Source organism: Pseudorca crassidens, chromosome 3, assembly GCF_039906515.1.
Source record: "Pseudorca crassidens isolate mPseCra1 chromosome 3, mPseCra1.hap1, whole genome shotgun sequence".
NCBI lineage: Eukaryota > Metazoa > Chordata > Mammalia > Artiodactyla > Delphinidae > Pseudorca > Pseudorca crassidens.
In genome coordinates this window covers 122,875,091-122,903,012 of record NC_090298.1, presented here as the reverse complement: position 1 = coordinate 122,903,012, position 27,922 = coordinate 122,875,091, and the positions used below count along the sequence as shown (strand labels likewise).

Sequence of the window (27,922 nt, the reverse complement as noted above, 5' to 3'; positions counted from 1 at the left end):
AGTACTATCATCTTATAAACTTTCAGTAAACAGAGGAATGGAAATCACCAATCACCACCCAACTCATTTTTATGAAACCAGCATAAGCCTAATACCAAAACCTAACAAAAACATTACAAAAGAAACTTACAGATCCATATCCCACAGGAGTATAGATGCAAACATACTTAATCAAACATTAGCAAATCAAATCCAACAATATACTAAAAAGGTTAATCTACCATGACAAGGTTTATTCCAGAAATGCAAAGCTAGTTTAACATTCAAAACTCAGTGTAATTCACTATATTAAAAGAATGAAGGAGAAAAACTCATTTTGAAAGATGCAGATTTATGATAAAAACAGTAGCAAATTAAAAAAGAAACCATATAGCTAGTATTATATCTGATGTAAAAGACTGAATTTTCGGAATTCCCTGGTGGTGCAGTGGTTAAGAATCCGCCTGCCAATATGCAGGAGACATGGGTTTGAACCCTGGTCTGGGAAGATCCCACATGTCACGGAGCAACTAAGCCCGTGTGCCGCAACTACTGAGCCTGTGCTCTGGAGCTCGCGAGCCACAACTACTGAGCCCGTGTACCACAACTACTGAAGCCCGCGAGCCTAGAGCCCATGCTCTGCAGCAAGAGAAGCCACTGCAATGAGAATCACGTGCACCACAATGAAGAGTAGCCCCGCTCACCGCAACTAGAGAAAGCTCACGTGCAGCAACGAAGACCCAACACAGCCAAAAATAAATAAATTTATATTAAAATAAAATTTAAAAAAAGATTGAATTTTCTCATTCTACATGGTGAATAAGGCAGGGATGTTCACCTCTTTTATTTAGCATTGCTCTGATATGATAGTCCTAGCAATAAGAGAAAAATAAGTGGCATTAAAGATCAGAGAATAAGAAATAAATGTGCTCCCATCTGCAGGTGATACGATTATTTATGTAGAAAATCCCAGAGAATCTACAAAACAGTAATAAATGCATTTAGCAAGAGTCAAGTCTACAAAATTAATATATGTAAACCATATTTACAGCTTCTAGGTTGTGCCTTAGGAAGCACCCCATTCCTTCTCCAAACAGGCAACTACATGGTCCTAGTGTTTTTACAGTCCATCTGAATACGCGAAAGATAACCACTTGTCCAAATTATCTTCCAAGTTCTCTCGATGAAGGAATGTACTATCAGTGTAACCTTAATTCCCTAATTTATTTTCTATTTCTTATAAGATGGGTAAGTGCTAACTCTAAGTTAAACAAATTGTTCAGCTAAGCAAGTATGCTACTTCATTTGGATAATCACACTTTATTAGTTTATTTTTTTGATATCTTTAGATGTTGCTCTTCAAATTATTATTCCTTTAGAGATAAGAAGCTAAATGTAAAAAACATGAAGTTCCATGTTTTCCTTAACTATACTAGAATTCTTTTCCTGGTATTTCAGAGCATCAATCTGACTTTTTGTTGTTGTTGTTTTAAGAATAAAGAGAGGTCAAAATTAGAAGCACTTTATATTTCCTAGATCAGTAAGCTTTAGTTTCTGGTTCTAAGAGAGTTTTTAATGTTTTGACAAAAATTTTTAAGGTCATTGAGAACTGTAACTTTTTCCATTGCTTACTAAGATTGCATCACAAAGATTTAGCCTGCCATAAATTTTTTACAGTCCCGTACAAAGTGCAAATTGAGGGCTGCCTGTATTTGCCATGTTTTATTTGTCTGTAATCTGTGTTGGGTTTTAACTTATGAAAAATTTATCTTTGAACTTATAGTATTTAAACTTTTGTATTTACCTGTAGTGGCACAGGGACTTTATTTTTATTTATATATACATTTATATCAATCAACTGCTGCTTTTCTAGAGTTCCTTTTGTTTCCATAGTTTTTTACCCCCAATATTATGAAAAAATTGAAACATACAGAAATATCGAAAGAATGTTTCTAGAACAATGAATACTAGATACTGACCACCTAGATTTTACATTTAACATTTTATCATATATGCTTTATCACTTATCTATCCTTCCATCAATGCATCTGCCAGTCTTACTTTTCTTGATACATTAAAAAATGCAGATTATCAGTACATTTCACCCCTAATCACTTTAACATGCATATTATTAGCACAGGGTAGTTTTGCGACACAAGAATTCTTTGTCCATAGTTTTTCTATTAATGCTGAAATGTCCTGACAGCTTCTCACTCCACATTTACCGCTAATACCATTGGAGCTGTATTAGCACACCTAGGTATTTTGAAGCCAACATGAGTTAGTAGAATAGCACCTCCACCTCAAAGTAGTTATTGCTATTAATATGGATCAAACAGTGTTTCAGAAATTGGTATTGAAAATTTAGGCTTAGTTTTTTCCCAATAAAGTTAAACATCTAAGATCTAAGATCTTAGATCATCTAAGATCGCTTAAGTGTCTCAGGATGGTTCTAATGGAAATTCTTGAAGAGGATTCTGCACTGAATAATTGGATGAAAATGTATTACACTCACCCCCCCCCAACTCCTGCCTTTAAATTAATTATAAAGAAAGATCAAAACTAGAAGTACTTTGTATTCCCTAGGATCAGTAGGCCCTAGTTTTTGGTTGGATTCCATGACAAAAATAATTTCCACAAAAGATTTCACCTAGCAATAATGACTTCGATATTCATCTATGTTGTTGAGTGCATCTATAGTTGTTCCTTTTTATTGCTGAGTAGCATGCCACAATTTGTTTATCCATACACCTGTTGATGCACATTTGGGGTGTTTCTAGTTTTGTATTTTTCCACTCCTAGATACTTGCTTATTTGTAATAGCCAAAAATTGGAAACAGCCCAAATAAATTACAAATAAAACTGTTACGAACATTCCTGTAAAAGTATAGACATATGTTTTTGTTTCTCTCGAATAAATAGAAGTGGAATGGCTGAATTATTTATTATATATTCTTCCTAGGAAACTGCCCAACTGCTCTGCAAAGTGGTCCTACCATTTTGAAATTCCCATCAGCAGTGTATGAGAGTTTCAGCTGCTCACCATCCTCTAAAACATTTGGCATGCCCAGTTTTCAAAACTTTTAGCCATTCTAATAGGTGTGGTTTTTTGTGGGGGTTTTTGCAGTACGCGGGTCTCTCACTGTTGTGGCCTCTCCCGTTGCGGAGCACAGGCTCTGGACGCGCAGGCTCAGCGGCCACAGCTCACGGGCCCAGCCGCTCCACAGCACGTGGGATCTTCCCAGACCGGGGCATGAACCCGTGTCCCCTGCATCGGCAGGTGGACTCTCAACCACTGTGCCACCAGGGAAGCCCATAGGTGTGGTTTTAATTTACATTTCTCTGAGTACTAATGACAAGGAGCTTCCTTCACACGTACTGCTTGTAAAGTACATGTTCATGTCTTTTGACTACTTTTTTGTTGGATTGTTTTCCATATTATTGAGGTGTGCGAGTTCTTTATGTCAGCGTTAAAAGCAGTATACATACAAAGCTCCCACATACCAATAAGAAAAAGACAAGTCCATAAAAAGATGAGCAAAAACTGCAAAGAGGCAATGCACAGCCAACAGACATAAAATAGGTTCAATTATACCAACATTCTGGAAACATACAAGATTTCTTTTCTTATCAGGATACTAAAGATTTAAAAGGAATATCCCTACACTGGTGAGAGTCAGAGAAAACTGGTACGCTCAGGCTGTTGCTGGGAATATTAACTGGTACACCCCCTTCTTCCCACAAAAAAAAACCCTTTCTGAGGTCTATTTAGCAATATTCACCAAAATTTTAAATAGCTTTATCACTTGATTCAACAATTTCACTTCTAGAAATAAATCCAACAGAAATACTTGCATGTGTTCACAAAGAAATATGTATGTAGAAAGGATGCCCTAAACAGCAACTTTCGTAATGCCAGGGCAAAACAAACAAAAAAACACAAACAATACAAAAACAGAAGACCACCTAATCACCCATTTGTAGGCAAATTACCTATTTTCATACAACAGAAAACTATGCTATCACAAATAGATTTACAAGTACTAAAATTGCAAAATGTCTAGGACACATTTACTAAAAAATTCAGAAATAATATACTTTCTAAAGACACTGTAATGTGAATGTATAACACACACACATCTCCACACACATGTGCATAAAACACAATATAGCAAAAGGTGCAGAAAGCATATGTACCAAACTTTTACTAACGAGGAAGGGCTTGGTGACAGTGGAATTCTGTAATTTTTTACTTCATATAATTCCTTTATATTGTATGCTTTCTTTTGTATGCTTTCATCTAATATCATATCAGATCAATGAGAAAATAACAAAGCAAAGTACAGGAATTATAGATATAAAGCGTAAGAGAAAAAGTAAGAGATTTAGCATAAGTACAAGATACTCAACAAGCAAGTTACAAATGTTCCAGAAAGGGGAAAAGAAAGATGAAAAAAGGCATTACTTAAACAAATTCCAAAAGAAAATTTTAATAATCTGAGAAAAGACCCAAGTCTGAAAACTGGTAACGTCCACAAACTCCAGACTGGTAGGGTTTGGAGCTGGTTACCGGCTTTTCATGTACAATTCTCAGAGAAACCACAATCTAGAAATACATTCTTTTTTTTTTGCGGTACGCGGGCCTCTCACCATTGTGGCCTCTCCCGTTGCGGAGCACAGGCTCCAGACGCGCAGGCTCAGCAGCCATGGCTCACGGGCCCAGCCGCTCCGCGGCATGTGGGATCTTCCCGGACCGGGGCACGAACCCGTATCCCCTGCATCGGCAGGCGGACTCTCAACCACTGCGCCACCAGGGAAGTCCAAAAAATGCATTCTTTTAAACAAATTGTTTTCATAACTTTGATTCTAGAACTGGGTAAATATTTTGCACAATTATTTTTGAAAGGGAACCTGTGTACCAAGTTGGTAGAATAACTACATAAAAAACAACTATTCCAGGGCTTCCCTGGTGGCGCAGTGGTTGAGAGTCCGCCTGCCAATGCAGGGGATGCGGGTTCGTGCCCCGGTCCGGGAGGATTCCGCATGCCGCGGAGCGGCTGGGCCCGTGAGCCACGGCTGCTGAGCCTGCGCGTCCGGAGCCTGTGCTCCGCAACGGGAGAGGCCACGGCAGTGAGAGGCCCGCGTACCGCAAAAAACAAAAAAAACAACTATTCCAAAATGCTTTTAAAACACAAATGATTTGACTATACATCCCTAGAGTAATATAACCTAAACATAAAAATAACTGGAAAAAAAAAGCTTAAACTGTCTTCCGTAATCACACTGTTGGTGATAGTACTGGTCTTGCCTGTGAGAAAAGCAAATGAATAATTATGTTGCTATCACTCAAAGATGGTTTTCAGAAGAAAAGGAGGTACTGAATTAAGATAGATGATGAGAGTCAGTAAAAATCTTGTAGTAGACTTGAACTGCAAGTAATGGTGTGAACTTAAGATGTATCTTTAAACATATGTATCTTCCACCTCTGTCTACCAAAGAGGTCTAAAAATAATGACTAATTCAGTAGTAACAACTATCCCTAGATCCCACATGGTGTAAAAATGCCACTTCTCACAAAAAGAAACCAGGGCTCCTTGGAAAATGGCTGAATCTAGGTCTGAAATAGGAAATATATGAGATAAAGATCACAAATGAATCCGGCACATCTCTGTAACTGCCTGCTAACTTGCAGGAAATTCAGGAATGGAGGGTTCTATTAAAGAGTACCATGAGAATGCAATAATAAAATCCAGACTGTGGGACTCTACAGAACACACACATTTATTTTTTTCAATATAAAAACAAGGAGGAAAAAGCAAGGAAAACAAGTTGGAGGGGAATCTGTAGATTATAAGACTTAAGAAACAAGCCAACTCATTGCCATGTGTAGACTGTACACGGATTAAGTAAGTTAGAATAGGAACAGGAGAGAAAACCCTCATGTGGGGAGAGGAAGAAAAGGGAAAACCAAACATAAGAAGAAAAGAAAAAAAATAGACTATTCAATGCTAAGATAAAAAGACATAATTTTACAAAGTTCTGTAAACATAATCACATATGACGAGATATATACAAAAGCAATTTTAAAACATTTTAAACAATAAAAAAGTAGATTCAGGATCTTAGTGGTTCAAATCTATAATTTTAAACAATAAATATTAATGGAGAGTTCCATGAAGGGAGGAAGACACTGCAGCAGTTGAATTCTGAGCACCCAAAATACAATGAACAAGAACCAAAAAATATTCAGTAGATAGAAACAGGTATTTGAGGACTTCCCTGGTGGCGCAGTGGTTAAGAATCCACCTGCCAATGCAGGGGACATGGGTTCGAGCCCTGGTCCGGGAAGATCCCACATGCCGCAGAGACACTAAGCCCGTGCGTCACAACTACTCAGCCTGCGCTCTAGAGCCCGCAAGCCACAACTGCTGAGCCCATGTGCCACAACTACTGAAGCCTGCACGCCTAGAGCCTGTGCTCAGCAACAAGAGAAGCCACCGCAATGAGAGGCCCGCACACCGCAGCGAAGAGTGGCCCCTGCTCACCACAACTAGAGAGAAAGCCCATGCACAGCAAAGAAGACCCAACGCAGCCAAAATAAATAAATAAGCAAACAGGTATTTGACACATGCTTTTTTAAAGTACTTTTTCTTCCTATTGGATAATAATGTAATAATCAAGCATGGCAATCAAACCGCTTAAGTCAAGTACATACCATGGAGTACCAGGAATAGGAGTAGTAGCCACTGGTTTTGCCTTCTGGGCAGCCTTTTCTTCCTCAGTCATCTCCTCTTCTTTGGGCTCCTATGGGAAATGATATTACTCCCATTAAATTAATATTACAAAACTATACCTGAATATCCCACAAATACAAGAAAGATTGCAAATACCTTAAAGTACAACCAACATAAGGTGTGTTGCTAGCATACAGAGGAGAGACTCTGAGTCAGAATTTCTAAATAAGTTCTCAATCCTCGCCCCCTAGACAGAGCCGAATTGCACAACAGTAGACCCGATCAGCAGCAGGTCCTATCTTACAGACTCACTAACCATCTGTTTAAGAGTAGAAATAAGGAGAAGGGTATAGAAGATGACAGGAGACCACTTCATCTAAGGCTGTTTCTTTTTTCTGCGAAATTCCTTACTTATAAGACAAGACTACCATTGGTCCCTCATTGAATAAAAAAAGCTTCCAAAAAGCAGAGCTCTTTTAGTGCTGTACAGAGATTATTCCATGCCACGAGAGGACAAATAAAATACAACGATCATTCCCCAATATGAAGTCGTACTTCTAATTATAACATGTACCAGTCTGTAAGTCAGGAGGGGACATCAGCTCTGGTCCAAGGTCCTTTCTTTCTAAGGGGGTCTTGGTTTAGTATAAGAAGTAATTTAATGAAACTTTCAAAGGAAAAACTGAATTAGAAATTTCAAAGAACCCTAAAATTGCAGAGGTCAGATTTTCAGCAATTATCTAAAACTACAGCAAATGGGTTTCCCTGGTGGCACAGTGGTTAAGAATCCACCAGCCACTGCAGGGGACTCAGGTTCGAGCCCTGGTCCGGGAAGATCTCACATGCCGCGGAGCAACTAAGCCCATGTGCCACAACTACTGAGCCTGCGCTCTAGAGCCCGCGAGCCACAACTACTGACCATGCATGCTGCAACTACTGAAGCGTGTGCACCTAGGGCCCGTGCTCCGGAACAATAGAAGCCACTGCAATGAGAAGCCTGCGCACCGCAATGAAGAGTAGCTGCCACTCGCCTCAACTAGAGAAAGCCTGCGCACAGCAAAGAAGACCAAATGCAGCCAAAAATAAAATAAATTTGTAAAAAATAAAACTACAGCAAATGGATTTTCAGTTACAAGTAAACTGTACCCAACAATCAATGGTGGCTCCCAGGTAAACAGGTAATGGCCCTTTACCTCTTTTATCTCCTTTATTGGCTCTTCTTTAGGATCCTCCTCCTCCGTTTCCATTGGCAGAGGTTCTTCAGAAGGTTCTTTAATTGGCTCTTTAATCTTCTCCTCTAATTTTTCTATTAAAAATTGAGATAACATCACACAGTGGTTCTGAAGTAACTTCTGATGAACTTTCAGAGACTAGGCAGTTAAGATATTCCATTTCTAGTTATTAACCATAAAAATAAAATGTTCTTCCTTGTAATATCATTGATTTGCATCTAATATAATGTTCAACTTCAAATACCTTGCTATACCAATCAGGAAACTGTCAGTAGAAAAGAACTACTGATTTCAGAGGGACATAAAGTCGTTCAGGTCATTCATATATCATTTGTAGCAATCATTCATTTTGCTGAAAGTGATAACATACTAAAAAACACAAACAGGGACTTGTGAAATAGAAAATTATGAGTCCTCTTCCTCCAAGATTCCAACAGCCTAAAGTTTTTCTTCAGAACACATACAATAAACACATTCCTTCCTGACCATTACTATCAATCTCAATAAGGATAACGATAATTATTCAGTAGAATAATATTGCAATTCCTGACCAGAGTAAAAAATATATATTAGTGTGTACATATAATTTAACTTCTCCAGATGGTAAAGTGATGGACAAACATGTAAGTAGAAGAACTGGCTTTTTAAATGAATACATATTTAACAATTCAGAGGAAATAAATAATCCAACACTATGTAACTAAAAAATCCCTCAAACGTTTTAAAAAAGGAATTAACTCAGAATTTCAAATAGCATTTCTATTTATACTATGTCCCACCAAGTCATTAAAACTATACCTTTTTCCTTTAGCTCTTGGGGTTTTTCCCAGGTTGATTCTAATGTTCTATTATTATAATAATATGTCTTCCCATCTGCTGTTTTATATTCAGTCCACTCAGAAACTGCTGTTGCTCCAGCTAAGGTAGCAGGTGAAGCTGCAATAGCAACCTGGGGGTGTATCATGGGTACAATAGGAGGGGCCATTCCTGGCAATACACCTAGAAGAAAAAGAATAAAAAAATTAGATCCAAGTATCAAATTGTGATATAAAATAAAACTTTGAAATATGAGCTAAATCTTTCTACTAAACATTAATAATGAATGAGCCAGTTGAAACAAAAAAAATCATATAAATTATGATTTAATTACTTAAATCTATATCCCTGGTTTACTTCTAATGCCTAAATTCAATTAGATTCAGAAATTGAACCCAAGAAGTACCTTAAGAACAGTCAGAAATTTGGGTCACACCTATAAGTGAAATCTTAATAAAATATAACATAATAAATTATAAAAATAATGGTACATTCTCTACTTATTAATAGAAATATATTTTTATAAAGAATTTCCTGGGCTTCCCTGGTGGCGCAGTGGTTAGGAATCCGCCTGCCAATGCAGGGGACACGGGTTCGATCCCTGGTCTGGGAGGACCCCACATGCCGAGGAGCAGCTGGGCCCATGCGCCGCAACTACTGAGCCCGCATGCCACAAATGCTGAGGCCCGTGTGCCTGGAGCCTGTGCTCCGCAAGGAAGGGCCCACCACGGTGAGAAGCCCGTGCACTGCAGCGAAAGAGGGGCCCCCGCTCGTGCAACTAGAGAAAGCCTGTGCACAGCAACAAAGACCCAGCACAGCCAAAAATAAATAAATAAAATTTATTTGGAAAAAAAAAAGAATTTCCTCAAATTCTAATGAAATCAAGGCAACAAGCACATTTACTAAGCATATTTCCTGAGACAAAATTGTTTTCTTGTTCTAAGGTACCTAAAAAGGATATGAATAAAATTCTATTTTAAGGTAAATGATTGAAAAAATAAATAAGTAAAAATAAAGTAAATGACTGAGTTTACTATCAAATCAACTTTAATATACTAAGTGATTAAGTGAGATATCCCTGTAAACTCTTTGACAGTTTATTCTTTTCCGGAAAGAGAGCAATGTTTCTTTTTTTTTTTTTTAAAGATAAGCCAAGATCTATATTTTTCACCAGAAAACTAAACAAGCTGGTATTATAAATAATCAAAAACGTGAATCAAAATTGAAAAAAAAAAACCTCAAATCCTATACCAGAATTTAAGTTTCAGGTAGATAACTTCAGTAACTTTAAAATGCAAATTTATACTATACACACAAATATTCACACACATATACTCACTAGCATGCAAGCATAATCACATCACTTTACACATGGAAATGATTTTTTTATATTTAACTTAAAAACACACGTCAAAAAATAAAATTAAATGTTATGAATATGAGAATGAAGTTGTTTACACTTATTACAAAAATTAAGATATAAAGTGATTTGACCTTATTTGCTTTTGTGAACCAACGAAGCTAATACTACAGGCAATTGGGAAAATTAAGTGTTGGCCAAATATGACAACTGCATTTATACTGCTCATTAAAAAGAAAAATATAAAAAAATCCACTCACTTGGGCAAAATAAATAAATAAAAGGATAAACAACAACATTCACTACCATGCCAACTTACAGACAAAACAAACTAAGATGGTTTTAAAAATTACCGGTCTTGGTGGTAGCGACTGTCTTTACATACGGGCAGCTGACTATTTGCATCATTGCTACACCTGTAAAATGGATAAGCAAGCATACGTTGGAAAGCTGCCATTGTATGTCGGCTACCACTGGGATTCAGGGAAATAATTTACCACTACAATTTAGAATGTTATTTCCAATGAAAAAGACCAAGGATGGAGTAGAATTTCTTTTTGTTTGACATTTTGTGGGAAGTGGTGCCAAATTCAATGATAACTAATTCTAAATTATAGCATCAATTACCTTTTTATCAAACCAGCTGATAATATTTGAAGGAGTCTCAAGAGTTTAAATTCAACAAAGGAAAGCCCCTTCATTACGTATGCATAACAAGTTTTCATGTTTTCATGTGGGACATTTTCCCACAGGACATCAAACCCATGCTGCTTAAGACACCAGTGAAAGGCAGACGCAGCATGACACTAACAAGACACTTTCTCTGTGCTGCTGCTAAGTGGGAACTACATGCAAAAGCAGAGGCATGGAGCATAACCATGCAGAAGTAGAAAAAGAGTAAGATAGGACAAAGAGGGGTGGGAGGAAAAGGAAGAAAATAAAGTATAAGACAGATCCCAATTTACCACTGCAAATAATACTTTAAATAAAAGGGCAAAGATGAAGAGGAGGGGAGCATTCAACTGACAAAATATCCATGTGTAGTGCCTGCTGTATGGAATGCCACGGGCTTGGAACACTGTGGGGGCAGGCTAACAAATTAAGAAGAAGACAGCCCCTTTAGTATCATTAATGACTACCTGGGCTGATTACTTTAGAAACCTCAATCGTTTAAGCCAGCTAAAGGAGTAGCACTTGTATTAAAGAATGGAAATTACGTACAGTTCTTAGAAGAATGAAGACTCATCATGATGCATTACAATGGTGATAAAAAGGGAATGAAACGAAAAGCTGGAAAACTAAGACTGATTAATTGAGGAAAATCAAAATTAAGAGTTTTTTAAAACTTTTAAAGGAAAAGGCTGAAGGCAAAGGGTTGGGAAGTTAAATTTTATTTTCTATTTGTTTTGGCTAAAAAAAAACACTAAACCTATTTTGGTACCGATAAAAATTAAAAGTAATAAATTCTTTTCCCCACTAAAGTACATAAAAATAAATTTTTCCTAATTCAGAGACAAAAATTAAATTAAACCCCTGCATTTGTAAATAACATACCTATGTTCACGCGCACACACACACAAAATACTGCCAATTTTTGAAAAGTGCCTTAATTTCTTAATTACTATTTTAAATAAAAATATTAAAGCTAAACTTTCTATTAACAATGAAACTAAAACGCACTAGATCAAAAAAGTATGCTGAATAAAGTTTATGTATAGTTTTATTTTCCATAATGTTTAAAGAAAGCAATGGAAAAATTCATTTGATTAAGGAAGTTACAGCATATATTAGGTTTAAATTAGTATAAATACTGCTATCTGCAGGATCACTGAGCCTACTAAGTCAGCACTAGAAATTCAATTCTTAGACTCTGAACTTTACTCTCAAAGACTGTTCTCCAAAACCATCTCCTAATAAGTAATTTCAACTATACAACTTAAACAAAAGAAAGTCAAATATACTCATATTCAGGCCTAACTGCCATTGCTAAATATCAGCTGGGCCAACACAGAACTCTTGTATTTGACTATCAACATTATAGGCCATAATAAAAGGACGTATTTGTTTCTTCTCATGTTAAAAAGACCAACTTAAGGTTTTCTAAGGGTGACTATATGCATATCATGAAGACTCACAAAATAACCAAACATCTAAATTTTTAACCTTCTTTTAAAAAGGAGCATTTGTTCAATTTTCCTACAACTCTACCCTCAAATTATATTCTACCAGGAAATTAGAAAATTCCATTTAGTATTCTGGATAATCCTGATGTCACTGACCATAAGCTTCTTAAAATTCCAAATAAGATTTTACAGACTAAGAAGTAGAAATCCTGTAATCCTAATCCAATTCACTATCCCCAACTCCACCTCTTACTCCTATATTTTACCTAACTCTTCCACTCCTTTTCTTCATCTTCACTATCCCTTCTTTAATCATCCTCATTAGCACCATACATTGCTATTTCAAATAGAATATAAGGCTCCAAGATAAATTACATCCAAATTCCTCCTGCTTTACCTTACTGTTGAATTGATATAAAAAAGGAAAAACAGAGATAGATGGCATTATACATAAAACCAAAGATTTGGGGAGGAGAAAAACAAGTCTTCTTTTCCATTCTTTTTTTTTTTTTTACTAAAGTACCTTAGATGACTGAATTAAAAGGGGAAATGAGAAAATGAACGAATTCTAAGATGCCTTACTATATAAAACAAATATTACTTTCTATAAAACATTACTTCCCTCTCCAAAGAATCTCTGGTATCTTGCATAAAATTTTACAGATTATCTAACTCAGGTTCTCTTCCAACTGACCTACAAAGTATTATTAGTGGCTCCCATTTATTAAATGCCTTTTACTGCCAAACTTCATAGGTACTACCTCATCTGGTAACACAAACGGTTACCACCTGTTCTAAAATTTAACGGTGGGATGAGGACCAGAGAAGACCAAGACATCCAAAGACAGCTATAACTGAAGGGATTTTACTGTGACAAAATTTCACTTTCTACAGAAATAAATTTTGCTACTCTTTCACCCACTGGTCCTATTAAGAACCTCTAAAGCAAAACCAAAGTTCTTTTAGACAACAGCCTTTCCAATACCTCATATATGTTATTATGCTACCTCTCAATCTTCTCTCTACAGAATTAACAATCTCAGCTCCTTACGATCGCTCAGAATCCAGGATCTGGTCTTAACACTGTCCCTGACCCTAAAGCAGACCAAGATTGCAAGAGGTTATGATGAATATCAAGCTTTTATCCATTCATCACTTAATTTTCTACAAAGAGTATATCCAAAGAGGAAAGTATCAGCTGCTTAATCTTAAATTTAATTTTGAAAAAGGGTAATCCCTAGTATTAGAGACAACATTTTTTATTTTCTTCTTACTTTTAAGTGATTTCGGTTTCTTAAACATCACATACTGGTCATTTAATTATCTAACACTACATCGACAACATGTAAAAAGGTTTTCCAAAAAACCCACTAATTCTTAAATTTTTGGTTTCTTTCTTGCTAAGGTGTAATATATGAAAGTGTTCTTTTCGAAGTAGTTACAAGGAAATAGTGTGATAATTAAAATGTTTGCAAATCTAAGAAATAGCTGTATCACAACCCTATTCTTACACAAAAACTAGTACCATAAAGCAGCAACCATAGTGAAAGGAGTGTGAAATTAGAAGACAAGAGGCCTAGGTTCTATTCATCTTTGCTACAAACTAGCCTTGTGAGCTTGACCTCTCTAAGGCGTCAACATTTTCAACTATAATTCTAGGAGAACGGACCATGGATTAAGGAGTAAATATGTTTGACAACAGCAAACACACTCAAATTACAATGCCAAACACTACCACTGTTCAATCCCTGTGGGAAAAATTCTACTGCACAATCTTTTAATTCCTTCTCTAGTTGAAATGATTTCCCCTAAAAAAATAAAACACATGAACTCACCATAATTAAACGTTAAAATGGTGCCTGTTATACTTCACAATTGTTACAAGGGAAACTTATGCTTTCTGTTTTAGATGAATTTTTTTAAGTTAAGTGACTCACATTTTCTTCTCAGTATAACGTAATTATTACGAGCATGATTTTTGGATCTGGAGTGCCCAGACTCAAACCCCAACACCATCACTTATTAGCTACGTGACCACGGGCAAGTAACTTAACCTGTGTATCTACCTCGTAAGACGGTTGTGAAAACTAAACGAATTGTTCCATGTAAAGTGCTTAGACCAATGCATGATACAGAAATCACTTAACTTGTTTTACCTATTGTGACCTGTGATTTCTTAACTTCATACACTTAGTCCCTTAAAATATTGCATTTAGAACATATTTACACAAAAAGATGATCATTTTTAATTCATTGGGGCCATTATCCAAAATGAGTGTAGCTTTAAATGTGGCTCTAATTTTAAGACATGTAAACAACAACAGAAAAGGACATTTACCAAAACTGAAGAGAAAAATACTGCAGTTAGCCATGAATCTTTCAAAAATGTTTCAAACAAGTGAGATTCAAGGCAAATTTCAAATGCAACAGACACATGAGAACAAACTAACTGACAATATGAAAACATAGCTGGAAAAACTATTATTATCTATTGGTTTACCTGGAAGTGGAATTGGCATGCCAGGAAGGGGAACACGAAATGGAGGTACCATTACTGGTGGAAAAGCAGGTATTGCTGCTGCTGGCTGAGGTACTGAATGAGGAACGGCAGGAGGTAACGCCTGGGGGTGTGGCTGAGGAACAGTTTGCACAGGTGTGGCTGTAGGAGCAGGAGTTGAAACACTAACTGTAGGCGTGGCAACTGAAACAGCAGAACTTGGGGTCTGATCTTGTGTTGTGGGTGCTGATAAAAGATAAAACAGAAATATGTATCACTCCTTCATAAACCATTTTACTATATTCATTCATCATTCACTCATTCAGTATGTAAGTATTTAGGGCCCATTCCATGCACTGCAAGGAATTTATAACAAGGTCTCTGTCTTCCAAGAAGCTTGAAAATAGTTAAATGAAACATAAACAATAACTAAAACACAAAGTGAAATGGGATAAATGTATAGGAGTGTAACTCAAGACCCAAAGACCATTTCTTACTGTGAGACAGTACAGAAAATTTTATACTGTGGTGATAGGCCTTGAAAGATTAGGATTTCAACAAGGAAAATGACAAAGTGAAAGGAGTAAATAAGCAAGTGGTGAGAAAAGTGAGTAAAAGCAAAGAGTAGGGGACAACAAGGTATTGTTTAGAAAACAGAAGACAAGCAGTCAACTAGTAAAACACTAGGCATACCAACAGAACCAGTGAGTTACAGCTGGAAAGGCAGGCCAGAGGCATAAAGTGGGAGGCCTTGAACAGACGACTAAGGAGTCAGCACTTGACTGGGTAGGGAAAGGGAAGAACTTATGTAAACGTAGAGAAATGATCTAAAAGAATGAACACCAAAACGTATGTGTACACCTTTTACTTTTTACTACACATGCTTCGTTAGAGTTTGATTTTTTTTTATAAGAATGCATTCACACGTTATTTATGTGACTTCATGAATGTAAAAGGGATGTGGGGGAGGTAGAATGAAGGCTTCTGTATGGAAGAGTAACAATCACTGTTCATTTGATGAATTAACCTGGCGGATGCATAGGAAGAAAAGGAAGAACAGAGGTGGGAAAATCAATTTCAACGTATCTGGAGTTGTCCAAGCAAGGAAGAACAGAGAGAAAAAGGTATGCAATAACTAATGACTGACTGGATATGAACAAATGGAGTCAAAAACGACTTGGGTTTCTCTATAATTATTTCAAAATAAAAAGGTAAAAAAAGAAAAAAAAATAACTCAGGTTTCCAGTGTGAGAGACCAGCAAAATGTGAAATTCAGGATAATTTGGTTCTGCTAATATGTTATTTTTAAATATCAAAAATAAAACATTTTATCCCTAGTAATCACACTTTGTGACCCCCAAAATATATAAAATTCATATTTCCTTTTTTTTAAGTTTCAGTTCTCAAATATTACAAAACATTTTTTGTTATTTATTCACAACCCATCTAGTTCCAAAACAAAATTCATTTTCATAATTCATTGGTAACTAATACTTCATCTTTATCTTGATATAAAGAAAAATGCCAAACTTTACCTATACTGGAATAAGAATGAAATTTATCAAATTAAATAAAACAGTGCTTTCCTAATCTTTATGCCAATTTTATTCTAAGGGAAAGCACACTGTTTAATGCAAACCACCCAATAATCCAACTGAAAAAATTTCTCACTGTCTTTCCTTCAGCTCCTAACAATGAAAAACTCACTTAGGCTGGGAAGATGTCAGCAAGTTCATACTTGTTAATGAGGGACTCACCTTGGCTAAATAGACAGCAGGGCCAAACAAGTATCTTCAGGGGCCCAGGAATGAATTGGTGGTCTAGCATAGACCTAGCCTTAGGGTACAGTATCATATTAATATAATTTTATAACAGTATGAAAAATACAAATTACATGCAACATTTGCCCAGTCCCATACATATACCATTTAGCATTTGTAATCTACTGCAATGGCTGAATATATATCAAGTTATTCTTCCCAACTTCCCTGAGGAGGAGGATTTCATCAGCATTTTTCACAAAACTTGCATAGGATAAAATGAGTTTATGCTCAACTGAGGTTAAAATATAAATTCCTTAATTTTTAGTTCAATTTACCCACAGGTTTACACTGCAGTTCACAGAATTACATTTTTTAAAAAATCATGGTAATAGTATTTAGTAATATTTGCTAAACTCACAATACAAAGTACTGAGTCAGGAAGATAAAATGAGTTACAAAGGCATCAAATTTCAGGGGGAAAGGAACACGAAATGGAGATGGCAAAAAGTATTCACTCAACCTATTCCTCTTGCTGACACAGGATTTTCTGAATTTGATTAGTTGCCATGCGTCATGAGAGAAAAGGGACAAAGGCAACAAAAGAATTAACTGGGAAGCTGGGAGAATGGTTAGCTAGGACTTTAGAGCAGGTAAATTCCTACTAACTCCATTTGCTAAAATAACTAGTGTAACACTTGATCTCAAAATATACTACTAATCCAGCCTCAGATCTTAACTAAAAAAGACAAGTGACTATCTCTAAGAGATGGAGAAATATTAAGACTGATAACACTTCTTGACACTCAATCAAGCGAAATAAAAACAGCTATCAGGAATACTCAGAAAGACAACATCAAAATTGATGTTTAAAGGCTGTAAAAAGAACAAGATTTTGCTATTCTGTTCTTAGAATAAAGGCCTCCCTATCACTGAAGGGTAGTACAAAAAATGAAAAACAGGAATTCTGAATAGAATGGTTGGTAATGGACAAGATACCTATGGGCCTACTGATAGACCACTCCGATATGGAAATGAAATACAAAGAGAACAGTTAAAAGTTTTTGGCTACCCACCTCCCTTAAAACAAAGTACTACTATTTTTCCTTCCGAAGAGGCAGGGAATAAAACAGAAGCAACACAGAGCCTCCACATGGAACCACACTGCTTTTAATTAATCTCCTTCTCCCATCACCACAAGTACCCCATAAAAACTGACTGTTTTCTGCCTTGCCCCACAGGTTTTAGAAGCATTTGCCTATAAAAAGGCAAAGACCTTCAACCAACTAGCTAGTATCACTGTTAATCTGTATTTTCAGAATTCAACTTAGCTACAAGAGACCTGGTAAAGCATTATTTACATCTTCCTATTAAGTACATTTTCTCCCAAGCCCTCTAAAAAATATCAAATAGGGCCTTTAAAAAAACTGTCTCCATATCACAGGTACCTTACTTCTTCGGTTACTACGCACATCAGTAAAATAAAATCAAATTTGAATTTAAATTCAGTAGGATGACTAAATTTCTCTCATGTACATATTTCTTACAAGGTAATATACACTAATAATTCCCTAGTCCCTGAAGCTACTGGGGGAGAGAAGAGAGACAGTTTTTTTTTTTTTAAATTCTCTCCCATTATCCAGGTAGCAAAATAATCTAAATTATAATCGCCTTGTAGGGATAATTATGTATCTTCATGCCAGTATCATAATAAATAATCCAATAAATAAAATTATGTAAATATTTGGGGGCTCAATCTCAGCCTGTAGAAAAAGCAGCAGCATACTTATATCAAAAAAAAAAAGAACAAAATAAAATCCAGAACTAGTAGCATAAATATTAATGACAATCTTTCAAGCAAATTAATATTCTTCTCTCCTCATCCCTGAAATCTATTAATTGTCTCTCATCTTTATAAAAAAGATGTAACCTTTGGGCCTCTGTGTCTTCATACCTGAAAATTCTCTTACCTTTCAAACTGCTTCTAACACAATTCCACATTTCATCTGCCTGCATCCCATTCTGGGACCCATCTACCTCTCAACAAGGTTACTGAAAAGTTCCTAAGTTTCCCTGATTTCAACACTACCCAGAGAACGAGTGCCATAAAAATCTTCCAGAATACTGCATTCATATAGACCGCCTAGTGCCTGCCTGCCTCATCCATTTGCCTTGTTCTTAAAACTCTTCATAACCTGGTCTCTTATTCAATATATTAACCAATATAAATCCTCCCACCTAACAATTCATAAACTACATTTATCCTCATTTCCTGACCTACGTTTCCCACTACCTGAAACACCTCTCTGAAACTTTGAACCTATTCAAATCCTATCACACATCCTTTATGATAAACCTCAATACCCATGTAGTACACTCACTTGTCTCTCCGTTTTCTTGAATTCTTATATCTTCTATTTTCGCTGCATAACTTTGCACGCTATTCTCTAATTGTTTCACATGCATTATTCTTGCCTCCTCAATTAGAAAAACTGGAAACTCTGCAAGATAGGGGCAGGGGCCAAGACTTACACTTATTCTGCAAACCCCACATCACCCAGCATTACTGTTGGCCAAGTTGAATAGCTAACTCTACACTTCCCCAGTTTAGCTTCATGAATTTCAACTGGGCAAATAATTTCTTCTACTAATGTAAATTTCTGTTCTTTTTAGCCAAAAGTCTTAATGTCAAAAACATATTTTAAATAACATCAAGGATAATACCTAAAACACTAGGATCATTTTGGAATGCATTCCCACTTGTCCATTTCTCTAGCCCCTAAATGAAAACACATGCTGACTAGTACTCACTTGATACTGTCTGCGAAACTGAAGAGGCAGTTGTTGTGGTAGAAGTGGTAGAGGATGGGGTTGATGATGACGTTGAAGTGGATACCGCAGGTGCTGGGCTACTGGTCGTAGGGGTGGAAGCTCCCACTGCTTGTGCTTGCACTTGCGCCTGCACCTGGGCCTGGGCCTGGGCCTGGGCCTGGGCCTGAGCCTGAGCCTGAGCCTGAGCCTGTGCCTGTGCCTGCGCCTGCGCCTGCGCCTGCGCCTGCGCCTGTGCTTGAGCTTGAGCTTGAGCTTGAGCTTGAGCTTGGGCCTGGGCCTGGGCCTGGGCCTGGGCCTGGGCCTGAACCTGGGCCTGGGCTGCAAGCATAGGTGTCAGTTCTGACTGCTGAATGACCTTAACTCCATCTGGCTTGGTCCATGCAGATTCACGTGTCCGAGCATTGTAATAATAAACCTGCAGAGAAAGCAAAATCATCAGTATCAACGAATCTGTCAACTATCATTTATAAACCATAATACAACTATATTTTGTCTTAAACAGTATTAAAAAAACCCTTACAAAACAGAAAGTACACCAAAATTGGCTGTTTGTATATGATGAGACTAAAGGTACTTTTTCACTCCTTTTTTCCTCCCCCCCCCCCCCAGTTTTCTATAATGAGCACACTATATTTTTAACACACACCAAAAAAAGGAGAACCAAGGTTATATTTTGTGCACAAAGTTAACACAGCGGGCCTGAGACTGCTATCCTTAGAAAGTCCCGCCCACAATGTTGGTCCTTGGCTGGCATCTGGAAACTTAGATTTCAGGAGGGTTCCCATCATTCCCTAACTGATAAGAATGGCTCATTATGTTGAAACTGTTTATGCAAACAATGCAGTTTATGCTGAATACATGCCTTCCTTCTGGGAGTCTGGAATGTGGTATGTGCTGGGCAGATGTTGCCAGATATAGGACCAGTCCCCAATGAAAACCCTCGACTCCTCAGCTCAGGAGAGCTTTCCCAGCAGACAACACTTCACCTGTGTGTTCACAATGCCAAGTCGCAGGAATTAAACACATTCTATACGATTCCACTGAAAGGACTCCGGAAAGCTTGTGCGCGGTTGCTCCAGACTGCAGCCCATGCACCTCCTTCTCTTTGCTGGTTTTGCTTTGTATCTTTTCTCTGTAATTAGTCTTAGCTGCAAATACAACTACATGCTGAGTCTTGTGAGTTCTCCTAGCAAACACTAAACCTGAGGGCTGTTTTGGGGACCCAAGGCACATATTTAAAATACAGGCTTCCAGAATCATAGGCAAACCTATGTAAGTGCTCCAGGCCACCTTATGTCTGTGCATAAGTCCAATCCAATGAGGCTTTCCAGGACTCCTGCCCCACCCTGGCTTACCCAAGGCTCATTCCTAATTGGCAAAGATATAGTCACTGATCTCAATCTGCCAGAACTCCTGTTTTACTCTTCTGTTACTAAGAAGCTAACAACCTAAATACATTTTATAATTTACCTTCCCATCTGGAGTTTTATTTTCAACCCATATCTCCTCAGTAGGAGGCAGCGCTGGAGTACCAGGAGCAGTCACAGGAGGCATTCCTGGTGGAAACATCATACCCGGTGGAGGAGGCATGGTTCCCATGGGTGGAGGCATGAAAGGTGGTCTCTGTTAATTCACAAGAAGTAATGTCACTTGTGTTTATCTTTTTTCCTTCAAATTATTACTAAATTCTACCCAAAAGTAAAGCACTGTAAGAGAAACTAGTTTTATAGTCAATTCAGATACATTTATCTAGGTTATGTAAGAGAAGTTTCTCTGTAATAAAAATGATTACTAAATAGACTAGAAAGAAGTACATCAAAATACTAATAGGGCTTCCCTGGTGGCGCAGTGGTTGAGAGTCTGCCTGCTGATGCAGGGGACACGAGTTTGTGCCCCGGTCCGGGAGGATCCCACATGCCGCAGAGCGGCTGGGCCCGTGAGCCATGGCTGTTGAGCCTGCGTGTCCGGAGCCTGTGCTCCACTACGGGAGAGGCCACAGCAGTGAGAGGCCCACGTACCGCAAAAAAAAAAACAAAAAAACAAAAAAGTACTAACAATAGTCATCTCTGGGTTACAGCATTATGGGTGAGTTTTGCTTTGTTCTTTATACCCTAACTGCCTATTTCATACATTGGGCACTAGATTACTTTCAAAAGAAAAAAACTGATTCTTATTTACAAATAACATAGCAATAACTAAAAAGAAAAAACCAGATATACCTAACCCTTTGTTCTCTTTTCCTAGAAGAAAAAAAAAAATTAGCCAGGAAAATGGCTAATTTAAATGAGAATTTAAATGGTATATATTATAGTTAAAAAAAAAAAACAACTCCTGGAACCATTCATTACTGATTCAACACTATCTGATAATTCCTTCAACGACTGCTGACCCAAGCCAAGATCCTGAACCAAACAATTTAACTGTAACTGCTATATCTTACTCACCAAACCAGAAAAGAGGTCTGCCATTTTGAAAACAGATTTTGAACAGGGATTAAAAGATTTCCTCTATAATCTACAAGTAACATTAGAATTCAATTATCCAAAGCATCTTAATCTGGATAATGGAATTGACATTATGCTAATAATGTGCAACTGTATTTCATTTTCCTAAAAATGTTTTCTTTTCCATACTCCAGTCTTTCTGGATTCAGCTCGCTGTCTTTCAAGCATCAGCACACAGGCCCATGTTCTATAAAATATCTACCCCAAATATATCTCATGCACCAGGAGCTGGAAATCACTTGGATTTACTGTAAAACCACACAATCAACCATCAAGACCAAGAAAAGCATCACAACATTAGAAAGTATCCCATTATAACATCTGATATACTTCCATTAGAGGGTTACATTAATCCATTACATTTTATAATATTCTGCAAGGACTTTAACTATTAAAGGCACAAAGTAGAATAAACTCACATGTAACAAGTTATACCAGTCAGTAGGTCAAAAAGTTACTTCCTATTCTAATCCTGAAGAAAACATAAAACCATTTAACAATTTGTTTAAGGGGGTGGGGGAAAGGGGGGCTGCTCATTACTAGGAAGGCAACAAAATTACTAAGCAAAGTATTAAAACCTGGTGTTTCTTCCATAAATATAACCCTATTGAAACAGAGTTAACATCATTTAAACAGTAGCTCATTATCTCTTTCTATTTTTAGTAAGTTCATTCTTGATTATCCAAGCTAACAGAAGGGAGATGATACTACTGTATTTATTTCGTTTCAGAATGGTACAGGCTGAATAAACTAAGAAAACATAGAAACATACTCAGTCAAAAAGAATATAATCTCAAAAGTAGATATTTTTGAGAGTTGATACCTTCATAACCTCATTTCAGACAATAACTGGGTCTATTTACACTAAAGAGGGATATATGCCTCAGGTTAAAACACCACAAAAGTTTTTATTTAAAGAAATCCCACAATTCTATTTCTAAAATTGTAAGATAACCGTATTTTTTTTCTGGGGAAGGAAAAAAATCCAAATATTGTGCTTACAAAATGTGTTTGTTGTCACTTTCTAGATTCTATACTAGGCATCATTTCTGGGGAGAACTGCTCAGGAATATACATACATATATATTTAAGTTTACCTGCAATATGTATCACTGAAAACAAATTTCCCCTACTCTATACATAAGATTTCAAACTTCATTTCCCATAAAGAAGATGGATTACTAAAGACAATTTTCAGAGACTAAGGCAGGTTAGAACTACCCTATTCAATCCTAACTTAACACGTTTTTCTATCACCATATACATTTCCAGTCTGAATTTCCATACTAATTATTGTTACCAGTGCTTTTAGAGCAACACATTAATATAAGGATGTTCTCTTTAGTTCCCATTTTCCTATAAAACCAAGAACACAGGTTTTAAAGGCAAAACCCATATATAATATTGACACTAATGCCAACAAAGAAACAGCTACCTCTATATTCTTTACCTGGAGGTGTGGAGGGCCCATAGGTGGAGGAATCCCTCCTGGGGGAGGCATTGGTGGCATATTAGGATCAAAAGGAGGACGTCCAAATGGGGGCCGAGGTGGTGGAGGAGGGCCTCGCATCATACCAAAAGGTGGAGGAGGTCGCATGAGAGGTGGTGGGCCTCGCATCACTGCATTTGGTGGGGGAGCTGGGCCTCGGAACCTCAAGGCCTGCTGTTGAGCCATCCTGTGTGGGAAAGCCATGAATAAATTTTTCTTTCTCAACGTAACAAAAATGTAGCTACTAATCTCTAATTACATCAAATTTTTAAAGCCCTTAAGAGCAAGTAGAGTTGGAAAGTCATATTGTACACTGCAATAGAGTGCATCAGTAAGAATGATCAATGGACACCAAATCTAGGAGGAAATTTAGATGAGGGAGGTTATTTGGATAGTCTTAAAGTATCTTCCCACGTTTCTTACAGTTGCAAAGAAGGATGAACAGAACACCTATGCAATAGAGAAACTGACCTAATGTGACTGAGAGGGACACAACATCACCTATTCCAGGCAAGAATGCATAACCTCAATCTAATAAGGAGCTATTCGACAAACACAAAATGAAGAATGTTCTATTAGAAAGGGGGCAGCAGGGAGTATACTCTTCAGAAATGTTGATGTTATACAAAAAAGACAAAGGAAGGCTGTGGAAATGTTCTAGATTAAAGAGGCCAAAGAGACATGACAACACAATACCAACTCTAGACAGGATCCTAAACTAGAGAGAAGAAATGCTATAAAGGACATAATGGATTAATAGACAACACTGGAATACGAACAACAGATTAAAGTATTTTATCAACGCAAATTAGTAGACAACACTGGAATACGGACAACAGATTAAAGTATTTTATCAACGCAAATTTACATTGATGCCTGTGCTGTAGTTAAGTAAGAAAAGATCTCTACCCTCAGAAAATAAATACTCAAGTATTTAGGGGTAAAGAGCCGTGTGTGTGTGTGTGTGTGTGTGTGTGTGTGTGTGTGTGTGTGTGTGTGTGTGTGTGTGTGTGTGTGTGTGTGTGTGTGTGTGTGTGTGTCTTACCCTCAAATGGCTCAGAGAAACAGAGAGCATGTATGTGACAAGTAATAAAGCAGAACAGGTAAAATATTAACACTAAGCATACTATTTGTTTTTGCAACTTTTTGGAAGTTTGAAATTACTTCCAAATACAAGGTTTTTATAGCAGGGGAGGGGAGCAGCTTAAGAGATCATTAGTATTCTCTAACTAAAGGGAAAGCCCTCTGTACACTGCACCCCACCCCACCCTTCAATCTCTAGCTAAACACCCTATTTTCTCCACGGCACTCAGGCACATAAGCAATATCATGTAAGATGGCATTATCTATCTCCTCTCATAAGTGCTTTTTTAAAAAAATTATTAACTCTTAACAAGTGCTTACTATGTGCCAGGCAGTAATCATAAGCTTTTTAAATTATTTAATCATCACAGCAACCCTGAGATAGATTTTATCAAACTCATTTTACAGATTAAGGTGCACAAAAGTAAGATAACTTGCCCAAGGCCACACAGCTGGTTCAGTGGTAAAGCCAGAATTCAAACACAGGTGAATGGCTCTTAAATGCTATACCATGCTTTCTATCTAAGCCCCTTTTGAGCAACAATTGTCTGTCCTGTTCACCTTTATATCCCCAGCACATAGTTATGCCTGCCCATAGTAAGGCTCAATAAGTATTTGCTGAATGTACCATTGAACACCTAGGTAATACTGTATCTTACAAATAGGGTATATAGAATGTTAAAAAAATCTTTACTATAATTTGCCAGTCAATTTACTGAGCACCTATCACAGTCTTCCCAGTAGCTATGATAAATCTCTCCATTATACATGAAATTTACATTTCAGTGCTCAAGAGAAGACTAACAATTATATTCCTCATGTACATTTGATGGTAATCATTCTTATACTCTCTCCTCACCAGGCTCTTCCAACTTTCCTACACTTTTCAATCCTGTGCTTAAGACTACTCCCGTTTCAATGTTCTCTAAGTTTTCCACATCGTAATTCAATTCTGACACAAAAAATCCTAATAAAGAACCAATTTGCCTTCTAGGAGAGCACTAGGATTGTAAACACATCCAGAACTACCATACCAAATATATTTCACCAAATCTGCAAATGATCCTACACTCAATGTTAGAAAGTATGAGTTTAAAAGTGATTGCAAAAAGAATAATCAGTCTTTTTCAAATTATATGCACTCCCAAAAGACAGATGGTCACTGTTATTGAAGCAATGTCTTAACCTTTAGGGCAGGAAAAAACTTAACCACCAAGAAAAGATATTCCATTTCAGCCTTCAGTTAACAATGTATCTTAATCTAAGATTTCCTGAATCTGCCTCTTCCTTTTCAAAAAATCTATACTATTTCTCTCTTTAGAATTTCACACTTCCTAGTTATAACTTGAAGTTAAGCATTTTAGGTTCTAAAAGCATGAAGAGTCAAATCAGGGCTCTGCCTTTTGCTGTCAGGCTGCTCACATTTTTTCTGAGCCTGAATATACTCACATGTAAATGAGCGGGGAGCGGGGTGGGGGGGGGGAATAGAAATAAAACCTCTCTGTTCAATGAGATAATCCCCATGAAACATTTAGGATAGTACCTGGTACACAGTAAACTATTTTAACTATCATTACTTTCATTCCCCCACAAACCTAGCATAGTGCTCTACCTGAAAAGCACTTGGTGGCCAATTTGACTAGATGGCTTTCAAAGTCTGCCATGAAAATGGTGGCAAAATTCGCATAATTTCCTCTATCGACAGCCTCAAGTTGCCATTTTCTGATGTCAGATATGTATAGCACATGTGCTGAGCTCTTTATATACACTGCTTCATCACAACAACCTCACCAGACCTGCACTGAGGATTAAATGAGCTAATAAAGAACTTGGAACAGCAACCAGCACGTTAAGTATTAGCTATTACTGCTGTTGCTGTAACATCAGTATAGTAAGAGTATTAGTAAAATACTAATAATTTAGTAAAATACTAAAATTACTGTTAAACGGTTTTAATATTAGTAGTGTTAACTATTACTATAATTATTATTAGCAGGCTCTACATAACCTGGCCCTTGCTGACCTCTCTACAGACTCTAGTCTTTCTGATCAACTACCTGATTACCCTGAAGCCTCTGCAGTTGTTCCCTCTGCCTGGCATGCTTTTCCCCAGATCTTTATATAACTGACTCACTCTTCAGTCTCAGCTCAAAGTTCACCTTAAACTCCTTTCTCACCCTAGTCTCTCCCAGCCCCTCTCTATTTCATTACCCAATTTGAGTTTACAATTATGGTAAATGCTATGAAAAAACATCTCACTTATTTGTTTACTTTTGTATTATCTCTACCCACTAGTACATAGTTTCTCCTTATTATAGTGATGCATCTCAGTGTCCAGGATGGTAGTGTTCAATTATTGTTTTAATAATGATAGTGAACCCTGGGTACTTCCTATATACTTGGTACGGTTATAGGGACATTATTTGTACTAAGTCTTTCAATCCTAACAACAACCCAATGAGATAAGTTTGGCACCATTTTTACAGAGGAAACTATGGCACAGAAAAAGAACTTGTTTATGGTAGTTAGTCAGTGGTAACACCAACATATTCTTATTCCCATTATACAGCTGAGGAAATTTAGACTGCCAAGTACCTTATCATAAGTCATAAAGCATTAATAAGTAAATATAGGCCTTGGGTAAAGGATCTATACAAATATAACTCTAAATCTTAATGGCCCTAAACCATAAAGGAATAGAAAGGCATTTGGAACTCCAAATAAATTCTGTCTATTGTAGGTTATTTGCATTCCTACCACTTTCAATCTTTAGGAAAACAGAAGCCTACTTGCATGAACAGAAACCCAAAAAATTTTTTTACAAGAACAAATGTATTTCCCTAGAAGTACTAAATCCAGATATGCAATCTTCCCAATGGTGAAGACAAGTCTGCATATACTTTAATATAACAGGAAGAGCAAAAATTTTTTAAATGCTGATATATGGCAGGCAAATTAAAAGGAAGACTAAGTGAGGAGACCTAGGTTTTAATCCAGACCCTGCCAATACCTCGGTGACCCTGTGTAAGTCTCTTCACATTTGCAGGCTGATTTCCTCATTTGATGTGGTTAGTTTGGAATTTAGATCAATCTTAATTAGCATGGAAGGTCCCCGAGGAAAAAGGTTTTTAGTCTGGTTCAAGACTCTACTGCCAGCACCTAGGTCAGTGACTCTCACACTGCACACACTTAATTAATGTGGGTCCACTATACGGACCATCTCTAAATCTCCTCTATTCATTTATTTACTATATATATACACTGAACACCTTATTCTTCAGGCACTATGATAGTGACACACCATGACATGCGTTCAGAATACATATACAAAAATTAAGCCCCAATTTCTGCCATCAGAGGCCACAAAAACAACTAATTTCTCTTAAACCGTGACAAATGTTAAAATAAAAGTCTACAATATACTCTGGAACGAACTTCCAACCCAACAGGCTAAGGTATAAAACATTTCCAACAGAACACCTAATTTAAAGTCCTATTCAAATCAGTTTTGCA

At 37.0% G+C, this 27,922-nt stretch overlaps 1 protein-coding gene across 11 annotated transcripts in view; it reads right to left on the bottom strand.

The window, feature by feature from the left end:
• TCERG1 (transcription elongation regulator 1) overlaps positions 1-27,922 on the bottom strand; it is a 60,131-nt gene that overhangs the window by 30,579 nt on the left and 1,630 nt on the right. For 4 of the 11 annotated variants that reach the window (XR_010942166.1, XM_067732153.1, XM_067732154.1 and 1 more), the window contains exons 2-10: positions 23,288-23,513; positions 20,804-20,956; positions 19,313-19,748; positions 18,883-19,002; positions 14,745-14,987; positions 10,475-10,537; positions 8,744-8,944; positions 7,907-8,019; positions 6,695-6,783 (exon numbers count right to left, since the gene is read on the bottom strand). Coding sequence is in view for 10 of the 11 variants with exons in the window: in XM_067732153.1 (XP_067588254.1) it covers positions 6,695-6,783; positions 7,907-8,019; positions 8,744-8,944; positions 10,475-10,537; positions 14,745-14,987; positions 18,883-19,002; positions 19,313-19,748; positions 20,804-20,956; positions 23,288-23,513 (1,644 nt within the window). In the remaining variant the exon portion in view is untranslated. The remainder of the gene's footprint in view (positions 1-6,694; positions 6,784-7,906; positions 8,020-8,743; positions 8,945-10,474; positions 10,538-14,744; positions 14,988-18,882; positions 19,003-19,312; positions 19,749-20,803; positions 20,957-23,287; positions 23,514-27,922) is intronic. The other 7 variants (XM_067732155.1, XM_067732157.1, XM_067732158.1 and 4 more) reach the window with 4 other exon arrangements.